The sequence below is a fragment of the Giraffa tippelskirchi genome, chromosome 8 (assembly GCF_054371585.1).
Source record: "Giraffa tippelskirchi isolate mGirTip1 chromosome 8, T2T-mGirTip1v1.2.pri, whole genome shotgun sequence".
Lineage (NCBI taxonomy): Eukaryota > Metazoa > Chordata > Mammalia > Artiodactyla > Giraffidae > Giraffa > Giraffa tippelskirchi.
The window spans coordinates 46,329,262-46,355,142 of record NC_137282.1 but is presented as its reverse complement, the minus strand read 5'-3'; the positions used below and the strand labels follow the sequence as shown (position 1 = coordinate 46,355,142).

At 34.9% G+C, this 25,881-nt stretch overlaps 1 protein-coding gene across 3 annotated transcripts in view; it reads right to left on the bottom strand.

The window, feature by feature from the left end:
- CDH18 (cadherin 18) overlaps positions 1-25,881 on the bottom strand; it is a 647,409-nt gene that overhangs the window by 249,046 nt on the left and 372,482 nt on the right. For all 3 annotated transcript variants that reach the window (XM_081524342.1, XM_081524344.1, XM_081524343.1), the window contains one exon: positions 3,891-4,185. In XM_081524342.1, coding sequence (XP_081380468.1) covers positions 3,891-4,185 — 295 coding nt within the window. The remainder of the gene's footprint in view (positions 1-3,890; positions 4,186-25,881) is intronic.

Sequence of the window (25,881 nt, the reverse complement as noted above, 5' to 3'; positions counted from 1 at the left end):
TGACTCTTTGTGATCCCCGGGACTGTAGCCCTCCAGGCTCCTCTGTCCACAGGATTTCCCAGGCAAGAATACTGGAGGGAGGTGTCATTTTCTCCTCCAGTGGGCCTTCCCCACTCAGGGATTGAACCCTCATTTGTCAGATCTCTTGCATTGCTAGGTGTGCATCCTTGACCACTGTGCCACCTGGGAAGCTCCATGTCCCAGTTTAGGAAGGTAATAAAGTCAAGGGGTGCATGATGGTGAGTGCTGCACAACGATGTCAATGTACTTATTGCCTCTGAACTGTACAATTAAATATGGTTAAAATAATATGTTCTATATTATGTGACTTTTACTACAACAGAATTAAAAAAACAAACGAACAGCAGGCTGAATTTGTGTCCCCTGTCATGGTTTGCTGGTCCCTCTTGTACCAGATTACTAGCTATTTTGTGCCTGCTTTTGTGTATTTATTTTTAAAATCAGAGGCAGTGTAAATATCACTTATTCTTAAGCCCACAATGTAAAGCAAATTCTTTACTACACTAACGTCCATATCAGTTTCTATATGTTCGTATTACAATGTGCAGTAGATGCTATTATGATGTTTTATGTGTTTATTTTTCCACGATGAGTTCAAAAACACACACATGCACACACGATATGATTTCCAATATTCAGCCTATAGCTTGCCACACTCTTTCAACAGAAATCATGCCTGGACCCACAGTACAAGACAGACTGAAAGCCTATTCTGCTTTGTCCTTTTGCTCCAGTACTTTCAGGCATTAAATTTTCTCCTTCAACCAGGCTTGTCTCTATAAAAGAACTTAAAAATATAGTTGATCTTGTAACAATTTTGGGGGTTTGAGACACCAATTTCCCTCCTGCAGTCAAAATCCATACGTAACTTGTTACAGTTGGCCCTCATATAGAAGGTTCCTATAAGGGGACTCGCACAGTTCAAGGGTCAGCTATAATAGTATTTCCCATTCCTACCCTTCTCTCCGAGTTTAGATGAGGACTGAAATGTTTTGGCTTGCTCCTAAGTCCTTCAGCCTTTGCTGCAATGATTTCTTTAGGCTTCGTGATTCCTAAAAGTCCAGCATCCTTCAACATGCTCACATGTACTCACTTAGCTTATACCTGTTCACACACAGGTATATATTTTAGGTTGCACTTATAGTAACTTTTTTCTCCCCTTATTATTTTCTTTGGCTTTTTGATCTCTGTTTTGATTGATTTCAACTATTTTCTATGTCAACTATTTTCTAAAGTATTTCTCTAGATAAAGTGGGAGGATGATACGGACTACCCTGGTGGTTCAATGGTTAAGACTTCACACTTCCAGTACAGGGGATGTGGGTTTGATCCCTGGTCAGGGAACTAAGATCTCTCATGCTGTGCGGTGTAGCCAAAAAAATTCTTAAAAAAGTAGAAGGATGATATATTTTCTGGATTCCTTTCTATATATTTCTTTCATGCTAACAGATAAATCATGTTTTTGACTGAGTGAAGGATTTGGTGTTCAGTCTTTTCTCTGTAGGCTGACAATGGTTTTAAATTATTAACCACATTCTGGTATTTCAAGTGACAAATATGATGTGAAAACATCTTTTCCTAGTAAGTAACTTTTAAAACTCTGAAGTCTGTATAATTTTTTCTTCATTCATAGGCTTTAAGGAAACTTTGCCAGCATCCAACTAAGTTTGATTCTTTTCCAATTAACCCTTCCTGGAATTCAGAAAGTCTATTCAACTTATAAATTCTGTATATTCTTCACCTAAAGGTTAAAAAAAAAAATGTTACTGTTCCTCTCCTTCATCTGCTGTTTCTTGCATTCTGGGAACATATGTTATTCCCACACTATGTCTAGTTAATATATCCTCTAAGTCTCATTTATTTCTCACAATTTCCATATATTTGTATTTTTGTTCTCTGATTTTTAGATTCTTCTTCCAGTTTTGGAAGTTCTTAAGTTCCAGAAAAACAATTTGGGTCTTATCAGTGACCCTATGTGTGTATTGATTTTCTGTTGTTTACTTATTGTAGAAAACATGGCTTTGAGGTATAGGAATCTCTCTGCAGTGTCCTTAAACACCTTAAAACACTTGCGCTCTGATTACGTAGTGTTCAATACTCTTTTTGGTAATGACTGTTTTGCCTGTTTTCCTCTCTGATGCTCTGCCCCCCAGAGTGACGGTCAGTTTCCAGTGCTCTCCCTGGGGTTCTTATGTGGTCCCTGGCAGGACCTTACCAGCAGCATTCTCAGAAGTGATGGAGTCACAGAGCTCTTTGCTTTTGTAAGGAGATGATCGGCAAATGTGCTGTCAGTCCCTTGACAAGGCTCCAGAAAAAAGTCTCTTCTGGAGTTTTTACACAAACTTTCACCTGCCAGAAATAATGGTGGTGAGTCTCTTAGCTTTTTGTGTGGGTGTGGGTGTGGGTGGGTGGGGGGATATTCCTTGCGGCGTGTGGGATCTTAGTTCAACAACCAGCGACCGAACTCAAGCTCTTGGTAATGAAAGTGTGGAGTTCTAATGACTGGACCGCCAGGGAATTCTCTTCAGCTTTCTTAAGAGACCGATGAGCCTGAGTGTCTTTGGGGCCTTTCCACCGGCTCTCTGAGACTAGCCCTTGCATTCTACTCTGGTCTCTGGGGAGTCCATTTGGCAATTGCTTTCTCCCCTGAGATTCTGCTTAAGAAGGAAAACTGAGTCTCTCTTTCTAACCTGATTCCCCCACAGCTTAAGGAGCTATCTGATTATCTCAGGAGAATTAAAATAGACTGGATTTGGGAAAACAAAAGAAACTGCAATCTCCCATTAAAGAACCTTATATATATGAGACAAAGGATGTTAACAAAACATATTGCAGTAATCATTTCACAACAGATGTAAGTTAAGCCATCATGTTGTTCATCTTCAATTCATAAGTGCTGCATATCAATTATATCTCAATAAAACTGTAAATATTTTCCAAATTTAAATATATATATATATATATATATATCCATTTGCACAGAGTGATTTGATTAGTGACTATAATAACCTAATTCATTACCCATATATATAAACTTAAGTATATAAAACATTGACTCAAAATATATCTTCTAAATCCAAACTGAGGGCCTCGTAGAGGTAATGAAAATGTTTCATCATAGTTGAACTTTATTTTAATTATATTTAGGAAATTCATCTTAGATAAAAATAAAATAAAATAGTTAGGCTTCAGAAATCACCAGAAGATTGGAAATCTCTATCATAACTTATCAAATAGAGTGTAGGCTCTGTATTCAGGAGAGACTGGGGTCAATTTCTTCATGGCAATTCAGAAAAGAACTTGGGAAAATTACTTACATACTGTATACCAGTTTGTATAGCTTTAATGTGGCATTTAAAATACTTCACAAGGTTATCATATATTTTAAAATAAAGGATGCAAATGCTTAGGGGTATATGCAAATTTTATTGATTAATGTAACTATTGCTTGTACTATCTGTACTATTATAATTTGATCATAACTTGAAAGTTGAAAAGACATAGCAATAGATTTCCAACATTCTACTGTATGTATTGATACAAACTGTCACTGATTGTGTTGGTATGATTAAAAAAAAAAATTACACCAATCAAGCAAGAATTGCAAGTATTTTCTCATGTATGAATGGTTTTTCCTTGAGATCAAGTTGTCACTTACACTAACAACTTCAGAAATTTGTTTTAATAAATACTAAAACAGCTAGCAGAAATATTCTTAAAACTTAGGCCATAGGAAATTATTAAAACATTTGGAATTCCTTCAAATTTCTTCACACCCCCCAAAATATTTAAATATTAGCCTTCAAAATATTATTTTTAGATATTCAAAAATATATTAACTTCCAAAATATAAAAATGATTTATCTTACCCATATCTGACATTTCAGGCACAGTTACAATGTACGGTCCATCTGTGAACTTTGGAGCATTGTCATTGATGTCTTGCACTTTGATGATAAACTCAGATTCAGGCTCAAGGGGCTTGTTTGTTCGTCTGTCAATAGCCTGAGCATGAAGTACATAGTGGGTCTTCTGCTCCCTGTCTAGGCTTTTTGTTGAGTGGATGTCACCCGTGGTATCATCAATGATAAAAATAGTCCCAGCACCTTCTCCAGTAAGGATGTACTTGACAGACCCATCACCTTTGTCAGAATTGGAGTGCAGCTGTAGACAAAGATGGAAAAAAATTAATATAATATTATATTCCAACCTTACATGGTGTTCTCTGAAAATTGCCTATCTATAATTTAATACCTAGTTTGGTTACGACCTTTTTCTTCTCTCCAATGTCCCAGGTATTGCTAAAATCATGTTTATCTGCAGTTTTTCTCTACTTGGTATAAATAGGAATATTTTATTATTATCTAAGAGATTTAATTATTGAAGAAAAATTAATAAGCAATACTTATTAAAAGAATAACCCTTGCTGTCATTCTACTAAATCAATGTTTTGCTACCTATACAGAATATAATTGTAAAAGAAGCTACCAGTAAATCATAGTTGTCTTCCATATTTCCACAGGGAATTAAAAAAAAAAATAAGAATTAACTGCTTGCCATTATATTTCAATGTTAAAATTTAAAAAATACTATAGTAAAAATTGAGATTCAAATTATTTATTAAAATTTCCACAAAATGGACACTTATTTATCACAGAAACATTAATTTTATAATTTGGAAAAACAATTATCTTCCAGATTGCTAAATTAAAAAAAAAAACAACAACCTTGTGAAGGAATATTTTCTTTCTTAAAAAATTATGAAACTTTACACTCAAAATTTAAATGTAAGTGATAGATTTAATCAGTAAGTAGGCCCTGATTTTTAATTGAGATACACTAAGAAATCTCATTTATAAAACTAAAATGATTGAATTGTCTTTGAATAGACATTGGAGGAGTAATATTTCAGCAGATGTCTTCAATAAGAAAGATAAATAATGTACATTAAGATAATTAAAAAACTTTTTATCATTTAAATATTAGCAAATGCTTTTAAACTGCATATAATTCACACAATGTCTGGCTATAACTTATAACATCAAAATTCAGTTAATATTTCTATGAATAGCATTGCTTTGTTTCTAGCTAAGAACATCCACAGTATTTTCTTAAATCTCAAACACATACTTCAAAAATTGTTTCTCCCAAGAGATCTGAGCAGTTATCCTTCATATGAAACCTTTTTGGTCACATAACTTCAACTACTCACCTTTTGCACATTTCTGACACTCTGAAACACTGAAAATATATAACCTTGTTCACACAGCATTTTGGTTTCTAGCCAAAGTAAGAATTTTCAAGGTTTATGTTAAAGTCTCTGAACTCTTAGAAGACATTTTTAAAGATAAAATATAGAAAAAAAAGATAATATAAGGAAAGGATTATTTCAATGGGAAAATGAAGGGATCTGAAACATAAATAACAGTACATCAGGAAAAATGATACTTATTTCTTGAAAACACATGAGACATAATCAGGGATAAACTTTTGATAGGCATCACTCAGCTAGATTTAACAAACTAAATCATTTCCAAACTGATTTTTTGGAGTTTTCCTAAAAAGGAGTAAAACTACATTAGCAGAATATGGAAAACACAGCTTTCAAAGGTTCACACTTCATTAGTAAATTAACTACTAAAAGAAGCAGTAGAATGATTTATGTGGAGACAGTTGTATGAATTTATTCATTTATTTATATCCCTTTACCTTATTTTAGCGCTTACAAGAAGAGATTTATCATTTATGCATCAGATGTCTACAAAATATCAATTGACCAGTCTGTTTCATACTCTCCAATTTTGCATCTATCCATGACCAAAACACAGCAAAGTAAAGGACCAAATTCACTGAACAAATGTTTCTAAAACCTTTTCTGGAATACACATGTTATTGAATTAACAAAAGGTGAAGTCATTTTAATAGCTATTGCTATATTGTGTATGGATTGTAAAGCTATATATAATAAACGTGACTAATTAAAAACACTGACAGAAAGGGTTAAACTTTCTAACAACTAACTATTGAAAGATATGACAATGGTGAAAATTAGCTCTTGGGGATGTTACCACATACTATTACATTTTTAGAGTGGTTAATTTGAAATTATTTAGTTCTGGATGAAAGGTTCGCACTACAGTTAACTATATGTATTTTTTGAATAGACATATGGACATAGACCAGCAACAGAAGTATGTAAAATAAGTAGTAAAGTTGTCAATCTAAAGCATCTGTTAAAAATTTATATGCTTTATGCTTTATATGGATTATGATAAATAATTCAATTAAAGATAAATGCCAGCAAATTTATGGCTTTAGATTTTAACACTTGAATCTGACTCCACATTTATAAAGTTTTGAGACTTAACATAGCACTTAGCATAAATGTTTCAGAAGTTATGCCTAACTAGACAGTAAATGTGCAGTGTGTGCTAAGTTGCTTTGGACGTGTCTTATTCCTTGGGACCCCATGGACCATAGTCCACCAGGCTCCTCTGTCCATGGGATTCTCCAGGCAAGAAAACTGGAGTGGGTTGCCATACCCTTCTCCAGGGCATCTTCATGACCCAGGGATAAAACTTGTGTCTCTTAGTCTCCTGCATTTGCAGGTGGGTTCTTCACCACTAGTGCCACCTGGGAAGCCCCCAAAATGTGCAGTAGTCAGTGAATTATAACTTCAATTCAGTTCAGTCAGTCATTCATGTCTGACTCTTTGTGACCCCATGGACTGCCACACGCCAGGCTTCCCTGTCCATCACCAACTCCTGGAACTTGCTCAAACTCATGTCCATTGAGTTGGTGATGCCATCCAACCGTCTCATCCTCTGTCGTCCCCTTCTCCTCCCGCCTTCAAACTTTCCCAGCATCAGGGTCTTTTCCAAGGAGTCAGTTCTTTGCATCAGGTGTCCAAAGTATTAGAGTTTCAGCTTCAGCATCAGTCTTTCCAAAGAATATTCAGGATTGATTTTCTTACTTAGCAGTATTGATATTGTTGTACAACACAGTCAAAGGTACAATGAAATACTAGAATAATGCATTTGGATTATATAAGTTGTTGATAATATTTAGCTTGAGTGTTTTAGTTTTTTTAAATTATTGGTTTTTTCTTTTTGAGTATAGTTGACTTAGAATGCCATGTTAGTTTCAGTTGCATACCCAAGTTAATCAGTTTATATATGTGTGTGTGTGTGTGTGTGTGTGTGTGTGTGTGTGTATACACACATATATAGCCCCTCTTTTTTACATTCTATTCCCATATCGGTCATTACAGATTATTGAGTAGAGTTCTCTGTGCTATACAGTAGGTTCTTACTAGTTATCTATTTTATATATAGTAGTGTATGTCAATTCCATTCTCCTAATTTATCCCTCCCCTGTTTATTCCCTGGTAAACATAAATTTGCTTTCTATATCTGTGACTCTATTTCTGTTTTGTAAATAGATCTAGTTTGAGTGTTTTACTAATGGAGATGACCACTTATTCAATGGATTTTTAAAATTTCTCATCTGGCCTTGAAATGATAGTTTCCATGTAACACTAATGGAAACCCATCACAGTAGCAGTAGGTCAAACAATAAATACTTTACAAGACTATGATGAGAATTACTTGTGAAACAACAAAGTGATCCACCCTCAGGATTACCTCTTCTCTATTCAACCTATTCTTAAAAATTCATTTTTGTTTACAACATACACTTCAACAGAGATTAAGGGAAACACTGCTTACATTGTCTTGTTTTGCTTAACAAGTAAGTTTTAAGATTCTGGAAGAACACAGGTTTTATATTAGGTTTCATAAGGCAAAAAATGATGAATGAGTGAATGAATGAATGAATGAATGAATATTTTGAATGAAATGGATGAAGAGTAATGAGTGTAGAAGAGGCAGAAATCTTAAGACATGGAGAGAAAGCTCTTAGATACAGATGCTCAGGTTATACAGATAATCAGAATAGAAATGTGTTATCTTTGAGGGTGGGCAGCAATGAGACACCAAATGAAAGGAACTGGGAAAAGAGTCATAAAGTAGGAGTGCTCTGGATTCTTCCCTGGTGGCTCAAAGGGTAAAGAATCTGCCTGCAAGGCAGGAGACCTGAGTTTGATCCCTGGGTCAGGAAGATCCCCTAGAGAAGGCAATTGCAACCCACTCTAGCATTCTTGCCTGAAAAATTCCATGGACAGAGGAGCCTGGCAGGCTACAGTCCATGGGATCATAAAAAACTGGGTATGACTGAGCAGCTACCACTTTTTTTGAAATATTGCATTGTAAGTTTAGCTAGCTACTATATTGAGAGATTTCCATCTTTTTTCCATTAAAATATTTTTAAAAAATTGGAAAATAAAGTTGATTTTAGTCACACATAGTTCAGTAATCCTACAAAGAGAATAGTAGAAGGGTCTTACATAACCCATTGTGGTGGGAATATACTTATAGCATCATGAGATTTTGCAAAGTGAGTGATATTTTTATGCTAAAAGAGAGTTACTATACTGTCTTAAAGCAAGAATAAAATATCCTTGTGTATCTGATCACATAGTAACATAGAGTTAATTAGTTGTTCTTTAAAGAACAGAAAAGAAGGAGAAGGAAGAAAGAAAAGAAAAGACAATCACCCAAGTGAAGCAAAATGAACTCGTCTCTGGTATTCCTTTAATAAATTGTCTCTTCCTTAGTGTTAAGGAGTAACCTGTAGCACTTAGAAAGCTAACATGACTCACATGAGTTTCTCTCAGAAAACTATTTATGCCCCTCACCTAACCTCTATAATTTCTATATCTGCATTTAGCTCTCCCTCTGGCCTTACATTTATTCAAAGTTAAAAACCATTTGATGTAATTAAATGGAAAAAAATTGCAACTCCACTATATATATGTTCCAAACTATATGCTGAGACACATCATATAGAGTCTACCATTATAAATATTTTTAGTGCAGTGAGCAAGAAAAATCATCAGACTCACATAGTAGTCAATATTTTAACAGAGACATGAGTTGAAACTACCTTTCTCTTGTTGGGAAGTTTCTCAAAGGAAAAAGCAATGACTCTCAATTTATAGCTATATTTCTCCATTTCTATAAAAGGATGAAAGTTTTTCAAGATTTAAAAAAAAATTCTCATCAAATTATTCTTTAATCATTTGCATTCTGCATTTAACTCTATCACTCAACAGAAATTGTTCTAAGGTATGCAAACATTATTGAATATTGTTTATTGTTATTTAAACAATTCATTATTATTATTATACAATTTATTGTTATTGAATATGTTACTGAATAACATATTTTTAAGGAAAGGGCCAATTTAAGAACATGGTCACACAAGAGACAGTGAAAACTCAAATATTAAATGTTCACTTTGGAAATGCAAAAGTGGGAAGAGTGAAGTTTTTTTAATGGAACACGTTGTGGATTGAGGATTGATGAGGAAAACAATACAAGCTGTCTTGCTATTTTTCTGTGCTGGAATATGGAGTTACTGCACATGAGCTAAGCTCATATACTCTGCGTGTTGAAATAAAAACTGCAGTCTTCAGTTGTGCACAAATTTTCCTCATAGTTAAGCTTGCTAAGGATAGAAATGTTATTCAGAAATTTTTGAACCATAAAATCCTAGCTGCTCAGTTACAAGCCTGAACTCACTCTGTTTCTCCTGTTGTGTTTATCATCAGATTGAATAACAAGAGCTGACCTACTCTCCTGTCACTCAGAATGAATTGTTTGTGTTAATGTTGATTTCTTTCTTCATTTCTCCTCATTTGAACTTTCTAAAAGCTTTTGATTCCATCTCCTTAAAATCTCCCACCATCCACTCTCTTCTCTACATCACAGTTACTACCGAGTAATTCACGCTCTCACATTCTCTTAGATTTTTGCTGTTATCCCCAAGTGCTCCCATGATCTCTTTCTGATCTATCCACGTTGCATTTACAGTACAGTTCAGTGTGTTATTTATAAAATCTGAATTTGATCATTTTCTGCATAAACCACTTCAGAGGGACCCACAGCCTTCAGCTGGAATGCTTCTCCATCTGACTTCCATTGGTGTGTTCAACTTGATCTTTTCTCACTTCACCATGGACACAGAATTCAGCCAAATTCAAGTAGACAATCTGCCTCCAAAAAAGTCAGACTGTCCACGCTAGATCCATTTCAAACTGGACATTTTCGGAGATCCAATCAATCCATCCTAAAGGAGATCAATCCTGGGTGTTCATTGGAAGGTCTGATGTTGAAGTTGACTCATTGGAAAAGACCCTAATGCTGGGTAGGATTGAGGGGCAGGAGGAGAAGGGGACGACAGAGGATGAGATGGTTGGATGGCATCACCGACTCGATGGACATGGGTTTAGGTAGACTCCGGGAGTTGGTGATGGACAGAGAGGCCTGGCGTGCTGCAGTTCATGGGGTCGCAAAGAGTCGGACATGACTGAGCGACTGAACTGAACTGAACCCAGAAATTAGTAGTTTCTTATGTTTTGTGAAGTTTTCTTTGAATTTTTCATCCAAATAAGCTGTCATTCCTTTGTGATGCCAAGAACCCTTTGCTTACCTGTCATTCAGAACTCATCACTTTTTTTCAATGATATTCTCCACTTTATTTGACTCTCATTGGGGGCAAGAGCCACATTTCATTCATTTTAAAGTTTCCAGTACCCAATATATCTTTTTTCAATGAATATCATTAAATAATGAAATATTATTGGTATTTTCATAAATAAGTTCCTGATATATTACAGTTTATCAAATAGGAAATAAAGAAATTACAAAGTTACAAAAAAAAGTCAAGATATTAAAATAATGCCAAGAGGAAACTTGGTTTAATAGGGAGGAATGACAAGATCTAAAAGTGTACAGTGGAGAGGAAAATATTTTCAGAAACACTTAAAAAATCAACTTAAACAACTGACTATTTAAAGCAAGATTAATAACACTGTAAGATGGGTTTTATAAGGCTATCTGACTAAACAGTATGACAGAAGTAGAAATAAATTGAATGGGTAGATTAATGCTATTATACTGTTGTAAAACAAAGTATGTGACTCACCACCCAGTTCTATAAGGACTAAGTTATTTGCCATTTCAGCCTCTGATGGACACTACATCCTGAAAGGAACTCAGGATTAAAAACAGGGTGAGGCATTCTGTTCTTTGGAAAAACAGGCCCCTTAGATAGTTAGATGCATGTGTCAGAAAGAATTTTACTGAACTCATATTTTTGCACCTCTTCATATATTGAAAATCATGAAAACTTTACCCGAGATATCGGTTCTTTGTTAATTCATGCATCAGATTGGCAAAGATCAAAATATTTAACAAGTTGAATATGAGAGGGATAAAGACTTCTCTATTAATTAAAGAGGGTCAGTTGGTACAGCATATTTTTTTTTTTTTATATTTAGAGTATAGCTGATTTGCAATGTTGTGTTAGCTTAAGATGTGCAGAAAAGTGACTGTTACACATACACATATCCATTCTTTTTTTAGACTTTTTCTTCATATAGCAGAGTTCCTTTTGGTATACAGTAGATCCTTTCAGTTATTTCTTTTATAAAGTAGTGTGTATGTGTTGTCAATTACAAACTGACACATGCCATCTATCTCTAAGGGATTAAATCGTGTGTTGGTGCAGCTGGTGATTTTCAACACCCACTGAAAGCAGTTCAGGGTGGAGAGCAAGAATGAGGCACTCTGTACTCTGGGAAAAACCAGCATAATGGGTCCTCAGATAGATAGTTTCAGGAGAAGATTTGATTAAGCACAATTCTTGCATCTCCTCATATCTAGAAAATTACTAAAACCATCGCTGTTAATGTCTACTCCTTGTTACTAGCAGTAAACTTCACAAGACTAGCAGAAAACTTCTGTAAAAACATATGTGCTTAATTACTTGTACTCCCCCTTCACCAAAATCACATATATACTTACTTTTTTCCCTATCTCTTTGGAGCAGTGTCTCAGAGCTATCTGAAATGCTGTCCCCTGGGTTATAGTCTTCATTTTGCCCCAAACGAAACTTAAATCACAACTTTCATGTTCATATTTTAAGTCATCAGTATCAATCCCAGTCTTCAAATTTATCCCTTTCCCCTCTTAGGCCTGGTAACCATAAATTCATTGTCTATATTTGTAACTCTGTTTCTAAAATTATGTTTGACTGCATGTACTGCCTAGCCAAAAGTTATGTATATCCTGGTTTCTCTGTTATTCCTTCGGAGCAGTCTCCTTGGAGGGATTACTGCAGACCATCTCCCAGTGTGGTCCTTAGTAAGACCCTGAACAAAAGGCAAACTCACAGCTCTCCTAATGAATGTTTTCCCTTGAGTAGACATAGTCATAAAGATATTGCATTTGTGAAGAGGAAAGTTTGAAGTATACAGTGAAAGTTGAAAAGCCAGAAGTGTCATGCATGAAGCGGGCAAAGAAAACAGTATAGCAAACAGGAAATGTCAGATGTGATCTGGTACAATACTGATTCCAAATAGACTTTTATACATCGTGAATGAATGTTGTTTGACACTAGAAAAAAACATTGCAAATTAATAAAGTGATCCAGGACTCAAAAAGTCAATATAAGAATTAGGCAGAATTATCAAAAAAACGGAATAAACAAGAAAAAGAAGAAAGGAATGTAAGAGAACAAAAACAGACAAGACAAAGAGGAACAAAATCAACATCACCAAAGTCTACCAACCATATCATTCCTTGTACTACATATAAATACACTGTAGACGTCAGCAAAAACGGTGAAGGACCACTAAAATTTTCTCCTCCATAAAAGCAATGGGAATGCTGACAAAAAGTTGTAATAATCAACTTTTTTAGGGCTCTGGAAATTAACCAGTGACTTGCAGCATTCCAAAGAGATTGTAAACAAGAAAAACAGCTGAATCTTTGTGTGAGCAGTGAAATTTGTGCTGTTTCAATGCATCCTTTGGGCTTCCCAGGTTGTTGCTAGTGGTAAAGAATCACCCTGCCAATGCAGGAGATTTAAGAGACTGAGGTTCAAACACTGGGTTGGGAAGATCCCCTGGAGGAGGGCATACCAACCACTCCAGTATTCTTGTCTGGAGAAACTCATGGACAGAGGAGCCTGGTGGGCCACAAGCCATAGAGTCGTAAAGAGTCACATACAACTGAAGCAACTTAGCACGCACAATGTGCCCTATTTACATCCTCCCTGCTTCCCTCAACTACACAGCAGTCTTGAAAAGCAGTATCTTGAAATCACAGTGAAATTCCACAAGGAAAAGTCTAGAGTCCAATAGCCTCATGGTGACTTTCACCAAACACTGAAATAATTAACATCACTCCTCTATAAACTTCTCCAAAAATTAATTTAAACTCATTGTATGAGGCCAGTTTATATTAACACCAAAACCTGATAGAAATATCACAAAAAGAGAAATCTACAGGTCAGTTTACTTTATAAATATAGGATACAACAATCCTCAACAAATACTACAGAATCAAATCTGGCAACATATAAAAAACATTATACACTGTAACTGTGTGGTTTATTCAGAGAAGAAAGTTTGCTTAAAACATATCAAAATCAATTAATATACCACAACATACCAGTATTATAAAGGACAAAAATTATATAATTATTTCATGGATTCTGAAAACTATTTGAGAAAAACCAACATCTTTCACAATAAAAACAATAAACAAATGAGGGATAGAAGGGAACAGCTTCAATCTGATAAGACAGCCATCCCTTCTCCAGGGAGAAATATACCCACAATAAATCAACAGATAATATCATAATTAATAGTGAAAGATTGAAAGTTTTCCTCCAAGGATCAAAAGCAAGACAAATATCCACTCATGTCACTTCTATTCAGCCTTACACTGGAGGTTCTAGCAAGGACAATTAAGTAAGAAAAAATATGCACCTACTTTAGAACCACAAACAAACAAAAAGTGCCTGTATTTGCAGATGACATGATTTTTCTAATATTTAAAACCCTAAACAGACCATCAAAAATTATTAAAGCTAAAGAAAGTAAGTTTAGCATATGTTGAGATATAAGATGAATATAGAAATATACATTTTATTTCTATAGGCTTGCAATAAATAATCAAACAGCATTAAAAACAATTAAGTATTTAGGAATAAAAATATAACAAAAGCAGAGCAAATGTAAACAATGAAACCTATAAATTATACCTGAAAAAAAATTAAAAGATTGAAATTATTTGTTGATATGAAAATTTAATATTGCTGTGCTGATGTGCTCAATCATGTCCGACTCTTTGTGACCCCATGGATTGTAGCCCGCCAGGTTCCTCTGTCCACAGAATTTTCCAGGCAATAATACTGGAGTGGGTTGCCATTTCCTTCTCTATTAATATTGCTAATTATGCAATATTTATTTATTTTAATCTTTACCAAAATCTCAACTTTTTCTTAGAAGATGAGTCATTCATAAAATTCATATGGAAATGTAAGGTAACCTTAACCTAAATAGCCAAAACAATTATGTAAAAAAAAAAAACAAAGTAAGAAAATTGGATATACTAGACATCAAAACTTAACACAAAACTACAATACACAAGAACATGTGTGAAACTAGGATGTGGAGAGACATATAGATCAGTGGAATAGAAATGCAAGCCAAGTTCCAAAATAAACGTTTACATTTCGGGTCAATTGATGCTCAACATATGTGTACGTATATAATTTAATGGAGGAAGGAACACTCTTTTAAACAAATTTGGAAGGACTACAGATGTAAAAAAATGAAACTTCCTCCCAGTCTCACATCACATATAAAAGCCAAGTCAAAGTGAATTAAAAAAAAAAAAACAAAAAACTAAAACTAAGATCAAAATGTGGAAAAATCTTAATATAAAACTGAGGTATAAATTTCTGTAACATTGGGTAATCAATATTTTCTAGCTATGGCATTAAAATCAAAAGGAACAAAACAAACCAAAAAAAAAAATATATTGAATTTATCAACATTAAAATCTCTGTTACATCAAAGCACATCATCAAGAAAGTGAAAAGAAACTCACAGATTGAGAGAAATATTTGAAAACCATATATCCAATAAGAGTCTAGTATCTAAAATTTATAAATGACACAAAACTCAACAATAAAGAGACAAATAGCTCAGCTGAGAACAGTACAAAAAACTGAATAAACATTTCTCAAAAGAAGATATATGAATAACTAGTAACTATACAAAAAGATGATCAACATCATTAGTCATTAGAGAATGAAAATTAAAACTACGAGCTGACATTTCATACCCACTTGGATGGCTAAAATTTTACTAAGATATAAAATACGATTATAAGCAAGGATGTGGAGAAATTAGAATGTTCATACATTGCTGACAAAATTGTAAAATGATGTCATTTTGAAAAATATTTAACAACTCTTCAATGTGTTATACATATACTTACCATACGACCTAGCAATACTAGTTGAGGTATGTACCCAAGAGAAATGAAAACAAATTACAAACAATCTCTAAACAAATATTATTGCTATAGACTGGGGGTCAGAAGAGAAAAGGAGAGTGACTCCTAACAAGTATGAGGTTTCTTTTTAGGGGTGATGCAAATATTCTGGAGTTAGAGAGTTGTGATGGTTGCACACATTTGCATATATATTAAGAGACAAAGAATCATACGTTTTCATAAGGATGGATATTATATTTTGTGAATATCACAATAAAAATGAATAAACTACATAAATGTACTAAATACACCAATTAAAAGGCAGAAATTTTAGATGAAATTAAAAACAATAAGACCCAGCTACATGCTGTCTTCACTAATGTACTTTAAATGAAAATACATTAAAAGGCTGAGAGGAAAAGAGGAAAAATGATATATAGGCTAATTATAAGCATATAAAAGCAAAGCTTATGAATATCAGACAAATTATACTTCAATACAAAGTATGTTACAAGAGACAAAAGAGAACATTTCATGATTCATCAAGAGCAGATAAAAAATCCAAAATATGCATAAACCTAATTAAAGAACACAAAAATTCATGCAGCAAAAATTGACATAATTAGCAGGAGGAAGAGGGTAATACAATTAAAGGTGGTATATTTAACTCCTCGCTCTCAATAATTGATATAACAAATATACAAAATTACAAAGGAGAGAGAAAACTTTGTGCCATCAATCAACCTAACCAAACTGACGACAAAACACTGCTTGAGAGCTGTATAAAACATGTTCTTGTCAAGCTGACAAGGAATGTTCTCCAAGAGAGAATGATAGGCTTGATTATATAAGTAACAATAAATTTCAAAAGGATATAAACTTATAGATTATGCTAAGTGATAAAAATGGAAAAAATACAAATGAATGAAAATAAGATATAGAGAAAAAAGCAAAATCTTAACACTGTTCTTATTTGTTGTTGTTCAGTCACGTCCTGCTCTTTGCAATCCCATGAATGGCAGCACGCCAGGCTTCCCCATCCTTTGCTATCTCCTGGGGTTTGCTCAAACTCATGTCCATTGAGTCTGTGATGCCATCCAACCATCTCATCCTCTGTTGCCACCTTCTGCTCTGATTCTTTCCCAGCATCAGGGTCTTTTCCAACGAGTCAGCTCTTCACAACAGGGGGGCAAAGTACTGGAGCTTCAGCTTCAGCATCAGTCTTTTCAGTGAATACTGAGGGCTGATTTCCTCTAGGATGGACGGCTTTGATCTCCTTGCTGTCAAGCTACTCTTAAGAGTCTTCTCCAACATCACAGCTTGCAAGCATTAATTCCTTGGTGCTCAGCCTTCTTTATGGTCCAGCTCTCACATCTGTACATGACCACTGGGAAAACCATAGCTTTGACTAGACGGACCTTTGTTGGCAAAGTGATAGCTCTGCTTTTTATTTTTTTATTTTTTATTTTTAGCTCTGCTTTTTAATAGGCTGTCTAGGTTTGTCATAGCTTTTCTTCCAAGGGGCAATTGCCTTTTAATTTTGTGGCTACCATCACTGTCTGCAGTGATTTTGGAACCCAAGAAAATAGTCTTTCACTGTTTCCATTTTTTTCTCTATAGATTTGCCATGAAGTAATGAGACTGGATGCCATGATCTTACTATTTTGAATGTTGAGTTTTAAGGCAGCTTTTTCATTCTCTTCTTTCACTTCCATCAAGAGACTCTTTAGTTCCTCTTCACTTTTGGCCATTAGGGTGGTGTCCTCTGCTGTACATATACAGTGTGGTATACCAATTATATCTCAATAAAACTATAAGAAAAACAGGAGAACTATCCAAGTGTTGACTAAAATATAAGGAAAACACAATATATTGAAAAGTATGGGATACAGCTAAAGCTATGTTCTGAGAGAAATGTATGGTTTAATATATAGGAACACAAGCGATTTCTGTGTATTGATTTTGTACCCTGCGACTTTACTAAATTCACTGATCATCTCTAGTAATCTTCTGATAGTATCTTACAGGGTTCTATGCACAACATCATATGCTTTGCAAATAGTGAGTGTTTTACTTCTTCCTTTCCAATCTGGATTCCTTTTATTTATTATCTTCTTCTCTGATTGCCAGAGCTAGGACTTCCAAAACTATGTTGAATAATAGTGGTGAGAGTGGGCACCCTTGTCTTGTTTCTGACCTTAGAGGGAATGAGAAATGTATGGTTTAAATGTGTATACAACTGACCCTTGAACAACATGGAGATCAGGGGTGCTGACCCTCCACACCGTTGAAAATTCATAGATAACTACAGTTGACCCTCCATATCCATGATCCTACATCTACAGATTCAACCATGTGTTATGTAGTGCTGTAGTGAGTATTTATTGAAAAAAAAAATCTATGTATAAATGGACCTATGGAGTTCAAACTCATGTTGTTCAAGGATCATTTGTGCTTAGAAAGTGCCCAAAAGCAGTGATTTAAATTTCTACATCAAGAAGAAAGAAAAAAGAAAAAAAAAAGAAAATTAAACTTTAGGAATGTAGACTAAAATAGCAAAAAAAATACAGTCAAGAGAAGACATCTTAAAAGAAAAAAAAACAGACAAATGATTATTTTAAAAGTCAAAATTTAGTTATTACAAAAATTTCTTAAATCTATAAAATCTTAGCAAGACAAAAACATAACATTTTTAAAATAAAAAAAAAAAATTACCAGTAGCAGGAATATATAAAGAATCCCATGACAGATAACACAAGCATTAAAATGTCAGTAAGGAAAAAAATAGCTTTTGCCAAAAATGTTAGCTCATTTAAAATGGACAAATTTCTTACAAGCACAATTCATCAAAACTGACTACAAGTAGGAAAAAAAAGTAAATAGCTTATTATATTTTAAAGCAATTGCTTTTATAATCTACATCCTTGCCATAAAGAAAACTCTAAGTCAGTATTACACAGACTAATACTTTTGATAAGTTAGACCACATCATTCTTTACTGAGGGAGCCCATACTGCACGTTTTGTTGTTGGATGTTTAGTAGAATTTGTAGTCCATACCCAGTTTGTGCCAGTAGCATTTTCTCCCAGTCTCTAGACATTTCCAAATGTCACCTGAGAAGCAAAATTACCACCAGTTGAGAACACCTGCTTGAGCCACAGTTTCACCAGTAAATGTTTTTAAACATTTAGGCAAGCAAACACCAAAATGGCATAGCCCCTTCCAGAAAATTGAGACTGCTACCAAATATGTTCCATGAAAACAATATTATTCTGATATCAAACCAGGAAGCTATGAGTCCAATACCCCTTATAAAAATGCATGTACTATTCTACATTAGGTATTAATTAGCAAATCCAATACAAAATTACATGAAATGAATATCATACCATGATAAAGTGAAGTCTGTCATGTTATTGAAAAGTTTTACATTCAAAAACCAAACAGTGAAATTAACCACTTTAACATAATTAAGGAGAATAATTATATGGTTATCTCATTAATGCATAAAAGGCATTTAATAGAAGTCAATGTGCATTCATGACACATTCAACACATTAGCAATACAAGGAAACTCTCAACCTCATAATCTGCGCTTAAAGAGGTAAAACTAACCATCAGACTTGGTCATGAAAGACAAATATCCAAAAGCCTTTCCTGCTAGGATTGAGAAGAAAGTAACTACATGTATTTGCACTACTTATATTCAGAATTGTACTGAAAGCTTTAGACATTACAATAAAACAAAAGAAAAATATAAGAAAAATTATACAGATTAAAAAGAAGTAAACCTGCTTGTGCCCAGAGATAATATGCTCATGACTCTGTAAAATTCTAAGAAATTTTTGTATATAGACACACACAAACACACAGAGTAACTACACTTTGGTGACTTTAACAAAGTCAGAAGATTCAAGGACAATATTTTAAAACTGAATGCATTACTGCTAATTTTTAAAATCAAAATAAAAAGCTCTAGCATATTCATAGATTGAAAGTTGTCTATAATAACTGTCATTTTTTTTTTCTAAAATGTTCTATAGGGTATATGAAATTCTAATCAGTACTACTATAGGATTTTTTTTTTTTTTTTTTAGAAATTGACAAGCAGATTCTTTTTTTTTTTTTTTTTTAATAAATTTATTTATTTTACTTGGGGGCTAATTACTTTACAATATTGTAATAGTTTTTGCCATACATTGACAAGAATCAGCCATGGGTTTACATGTGTTCCCCTTCCCGAACCCCCCACCCACCTCCCTCCCCCTCCCATCCCTCTGGATCATCCCACTGCCCCGGCCCCGAGCCCTTGTCACATGCATCGAACATGGAATGGTGCTCTGTTTCACATATGACAATACACATGTCTCAATGCCATTCTCCCAGAACGTCCCACCCTCACCTTCTCCCTCAGAGTCCATAAAATTGTTCCATGCATCTGTGTCTCTCATTCTGTCCCGCATATAGGGTTATCGTTACCATCTTTCAGATTCCATATATATGCATTAGTATACTGTATTGTTGTTTTTCTTTCTGGCTTACTTCACTCTGTATAATGGGCTCCAGTTTCATCCATCTCAGTAGAACCGGTTCAAATGTATTTTTTTTAATGGCTGAGTAATATTCCATTGTGTATATGTACCACAGCTTCCTTATCCATTCATCTGCTGATGGACATCTAGGTTGCTTCCATGTCCTGGCTATTGTAAACAGTGCTGCGATGAACATTGGGGTACACGCGTCTCTTTCAATTCTGGTTTCCTCGGTGTATATGCCCAGCAGTGGGATTGCTGGGTCATATGGCAGTTCTATTCCCAGTTTTTTAAGGAATCTCCACACTGTTCTCCATAGTGGCTGTAATACAAAGGATCATAAGAGACTACTACCAACAGCTATATGCCAATAAAATGGACAACTTGGAAGAAATGGACAAATTCTTAGAAAAGTATAACTTTCCAAAACTGAACCAGGAAGAAATAGAAGATCTTAACAGACCCATCACAAGCACGGAAATCGAAACTGTAATCAGAAATCTTCCAGCAAACAAAAGCCCAGGACCAGACGGCTTCACAGCGGAATTCTACCAAAAATTTAGAGAAGAGCTAACACCTATCCTGCTCAAACTCTTCCAGAAAATTGCAGAAGATGGTAAACTTCCAAACTCATTCTATGAGGCCACCATCACCCTAATTCCAAAACTAGACAAAGATGTCACAAAAAAGGAAAACTACAGGCCAATATCACTGATGAACATAGATGCAAAAATCCTTAATAAAATTCTAGCAAACAGAATCCAACATCATATTAAAAAGATCATACATCATGACAAGCAGATTCTTAAAAGAAAAATGGAGATGGTCAACGACTTATAATAGTCACAGTAGTTTTGGAAAAGAGAAATATAATCTAATTGGAGATTCTGAGAAAATTAACTTAAGCATGTTGATAAGGAGTCCAAGCCTAAGGTCACTTTAAGGAGTAGGTGCACATTCTTTCTTTTTCATATTCTTTTGTCTTAGACACATACATAGGCCTTGTAGGCAACAGTATCTCTTGTTTAAGGACATGCTTTTTTTGAGCTCAAAATGTATGCTATGAGAGAAAATCTGGGTAAAACTTCCACAGCCTTGAGCTCTGGGTTAACCCATTCCTTCTGGCTAATCTTGTGCTGATGTTATCCCAGGATGTTTGTTACAGGAAAGGGTCTAGGCAAAACTTTCACAGCTTAGAGGTTTTTTTTTTTTTTCCCCTATTCTCAACAGCTGGCAGAAAAGTATATAATTCCCTGCTTAAAACTAGTAAGGCAGGTAATCTTTCTACCCCCTTCTGATGTCTAAGTCAGAAGCTTTTTTCTGTCACTATCACTTTAATAAAATCTCTACTACACGAAGCTCTGAGAGACTGAGACTGCCTTTGGTCCCAGAGTTAAATCTTCTCATTCTCACTCAGAGACCACGAATCCGGCGGAACACCATAAGCTCTCATCTATCATTTGGGGGCTCATCTGGGATCCCAAGACAAGGTGTAAGCTATCAATTCCCACTATTTGATTTCAGGCCTCAAAAGAAAAATGCATTGGCATAAATACAGACATACAGATTAAAGGGACAGCAGAGAGAGGCCAAGAACAGACTCTACATTTATATTTATGAGAATTTGAATTTCACCAAAGGTTATAACATCGTAATTTAATGAAAAGTATAATTTAACATGGATATGTCTTCAAAAATTCAAAGAAAAGAAGCTGCTGGATGTCCAAAATTCTAATAGCAAGATGTCAACTAAGAGAACAACCTCTCTCACACACATTCTAACTTTTGTACAAGAAGAGGAAGGATGACATAGTCTGAGGAAAAGAGAAACCTGATGGTAATATCACAAAAAAATATTCCTACACCTTGAGACCTAATTAAGGAATTTCCAGTATTTGCCTGACAAAATTTCAAGTTTGCTATGGACCACTGACTCCTTTGCATCTCCAATTTTGTTCTTTCTAAATATGTATTAGTTTTCATATGCCTGTCCCATCATTGTGTGTGTGGTGGGCAAATGGCATCTTTAGATTTTTACAGGATGGCAAATCAAGAGGCACTGTACTGGAGGATATGTACTTACAGATCCAAAGAGCCTCATCTATAGCTGGACTTGAACTGGATGATGGAATTCTGGATATTGAGCTAACGCTTTAATAGGATGATCCTTGTTGGGACCTTGGGTGGAAATGCGTGTACTTTGTAGGAGAAACACACATCACTGGGGCATCAGAGAGCAGACTGTAGCAGGCAGTTAATGGAATGACCCATAGTAATTACAATCTCTTGCTGTTTACACACTTATATAATTCCCACCCTGAAGTATAAGTGGGACATAGTAAGCTTTTCTAAGTAGATAAAAGTGATCAAATGTCATTTTGAAAAATATTTATAAAAAGACTGGTTTTTGTCATACATGTCCATTCTTGCCATGTATAACTCTTTGTTGCTCTCTCTCTTTCTTAGAGCCCTACGGATAGCATGCTATCATGTATGAGAGTCCATACAGAAAAGCTTACATGGCAAGAAGCTGATATTTCTAGCCAGTAGACAGCATGGACCTGAGGCCTGCTAGCAGACATGTGAATGAACGTGGATGTGGACTTTCTGCAAACTTTTTCCTTCAGATAACTTCAGCCTCAGCAGACAACCTGATCATAGCCTTATGGAAGATTTTGAATCAGAGGCACCCAGAGAACCTAAGCCTGAATTCTTGGCTTGTAGAAACTATAACAATTCTTTGTTGTTTTTAAGCCACTGAGTCCTTGGGAAATAATTAATCCACTAGCAAAGCATAAGGATGTATCTCAAAACAGTGTGCTGAATAAAACGAGCCAAACACACACAAAAAAGCACATATATTTTTTCCATTTGTATAAAAGTATAGACATTACTGAAGCAACTTAGCACATATAGACTAGATAAAACTCAGTTATTTTAGATATATCAGTGGTTGTCAGGATGAGGTGTGCAAATGACTGAGTGCAATGTTTTCATTATCTTGATTGGAATGGTTCAGAGAGTTTTCAAAGGACTTCAAAGTATGAATTTATCATATGCCCATTAATTTCATGTAAAGTGCACTTTTTTATTAATAACAATTATAAAAGTGTATTAAGCATCAAAAATTTATTGCAATGGTTACTACATAAAAACATAATTATTGATATAGCATCCCCACCATTGACCTTACAATCTCAAATGAAATACAAGAACGTAGTAAGCCTACCTCAGAATTTCCTCACCCTGCGTTGTGTGTGTGCTCACTTGCTATTCTTAGCGACCCCATAGACTGTAACCTGCCAGGGTTCTTCTCCATGGGATTTTTCATGCAAGAATATTATATTGTGTTCTCATTTACTCCTCCAGAGAATCTTCCTGACCCAGGGATTGAATCTACATCTGCTGAATTGCAGACAGATTCTTCACCACTGAGCCATCAGTGAAGCCCACCCTCAACTTACTAAATGGTTATTTTGGCAAATGAATGAGGTAAAATGACCTATTATTTCAGTTGAAATGTTAATAAAGCTTTGAAAATGATTCATTTCATGTGTACTCAGCCATTTCTCTCAATCATGTTAGTCTTGGCAAAAAAAAAAAAAAGAAATGCTTGGAAATTTGGTGAGAAAAATCATCTAAAATTGTCTTGAAGGACTTAAACCTTGAAAATAAAATGTCTATCTTCAAAAGTAAAGATTTACAATTTTTTTTATAGCTTACTAGGTAAAGAAATGTACAGATCCTTTTCCATTACTCTGTATTCTCCTCGTGGAATCTATTTAGAGAATCTTTCTTTAAAATGTTGTTCCTAAGCTCTTGTAAAGCTATGTTCCTACAATTAATTAATTAGTATCTGGAGTCAACTTTAGAGTGATAGAACTCTACTGTCACACTTTTTTCCTACAAACAATTAGAAACTACATTTATCTGACACCTACTATACCCTCCAAATGTCCATGACTATTAATATTATTTTACACGAAAAAAAAATTGCTGATGCAAAAAACTTAAGGGAAAAGAGTCCTGAATTATCCTTATGTGCCCAATGTAACAAGTGTTCTTAGAAGGAAAGAAGTAGGAGAGTCAGATAAAATATATGATGACAGAAGCAGAAGTCAGTGAGAGATAGAGACACATGGAGAGAAATATTTGAAGATGTGATACTGCTTGGCTTAAAGACCTCATAATGGGCTACAAGCCAAGGGAAGCAGGCAGCTTCTCAAAGTTTAAAAATAAACAGATTTTCCCCTGAAGCCTCCAAAAGGAATGTAGCCATATTGCTACCTTGATTTTAAGACTTGTGATATCCAGAACTGTGAAGTAATAAATATGTGTTATTTAACCACTAAGTTTGTGATAATTTGTTACAGCAGCAGTAGGAAAATTATACCATTGCATGTGTCACATATCCTGTTAAAAGATTAACATATATTTTCTTATAGTATCTTTTAAATCTTTTTAAATTTACTTATTTATTTTAATTGGAGGACAATCACTTTCCAACACTGTGGTGGCCCCTGCTACTCATCAACACGGATCCACCACGGGTGCGCATGCGCCCCACCCCATCCCTCGGGATTGTCCCAGAGTAGTGGCTCTGAGTGCCCTCCTTCATGCATTGAAGTTGCACTGGTCAGCTATTTTACATATGGTACTATACATATTTCAATGCTATTCGCTCGTATCATCCCACCCTTGCTTTCTCCCACATGGTTCAATAGTCTGTTCTTTACATCTGTGTCTCTCTTGCCGCCTTGTATATAGGATTGCCGTTACCACCTTTCTAAATTCCATATATATGTGTTAATATACTGTATTGGTGTTTCTCTTTCTGACTTACTTCACTTTGTATTATAGGCTCCAGTTTCACCCACCTCATTAGAACTGACTCAACTGTGTTCATTTTTATAGCTGAGTAATATTCTATTGTGTATATGTACCACAATTTCCTTATTGATTCGTCTGCTGATGGACATCTAGGTTCCTTCCATGTTCTAGCTATTGTAAACAGTGCTGCAGTGAACATTGGGGTGTATGTGTCTGCTTCAATTCTGGCTTCCTTGGTGTGTATGCCCAGCAGTGAGATTTCTGGGTCATATGGCAGTTCTATTTCCAGTTTTTTAAGGAATCTCCACACTGTTCTCCATAATGGCTGTGCCAGTTTGCATTCCCACCAACAGTGGAAGAGGGTTCTCTCTTCTCCATACCCTCTCCAGCATTTATTATTTGTAGACTTTTTGATGGCACGCATTCTGACCAGTGTGAGATGGGTGGTTTTGATTTGTGGTTTTGATTTGCATTTCTCTAATAATGAGTGATGTTGGGCATTTTTTCATGTGTTTATTAGCCATCTGTATGTCTTCTTTGGAGAAATGTCTGTTTAGTTCTTTGGCCAGCTTTTTGATTGGGATGCTGGTTTTTCTGGTATTGAGCTGCAAGAGCTGCTTGTATATTTTGGAGATTAATTATTTGTCAGTTGCTTCATTTGCTATTATTTCCTCCCATTCTGAAGGCTATCTTTTCACCTTGCATATAGTTTATTTTGTTGTGCAAAAGCTTTTAAGTTTAATTGACTCCTATTTATTTTTTATTTTATTTCCATTAGTCTGGGAGGTGGGTCATGGAAGATCTTGCTGTGATTTATGTCAGAGAGTGTTCTGTCTATGTTTTCCCCTAAGAGTTTTATAGCTTCTGATCTTACATTTAGATCTTTAATACATTGTCTGTTTATTTTTGTGTATGGTGTTAGTGTTCTAGTTTCATTCTTTTACATGTGTTGACCTGTTTTCCCAGCACCACTTGTTAAAGAGATTGCCTTATCTCCACTGTATATTTTTGCCTCCTTTGTCAAAGATGAGGTGTACATAGATGCATGGATTTATCTCTAGGCTTTCTATTTTGTTCCATTGATC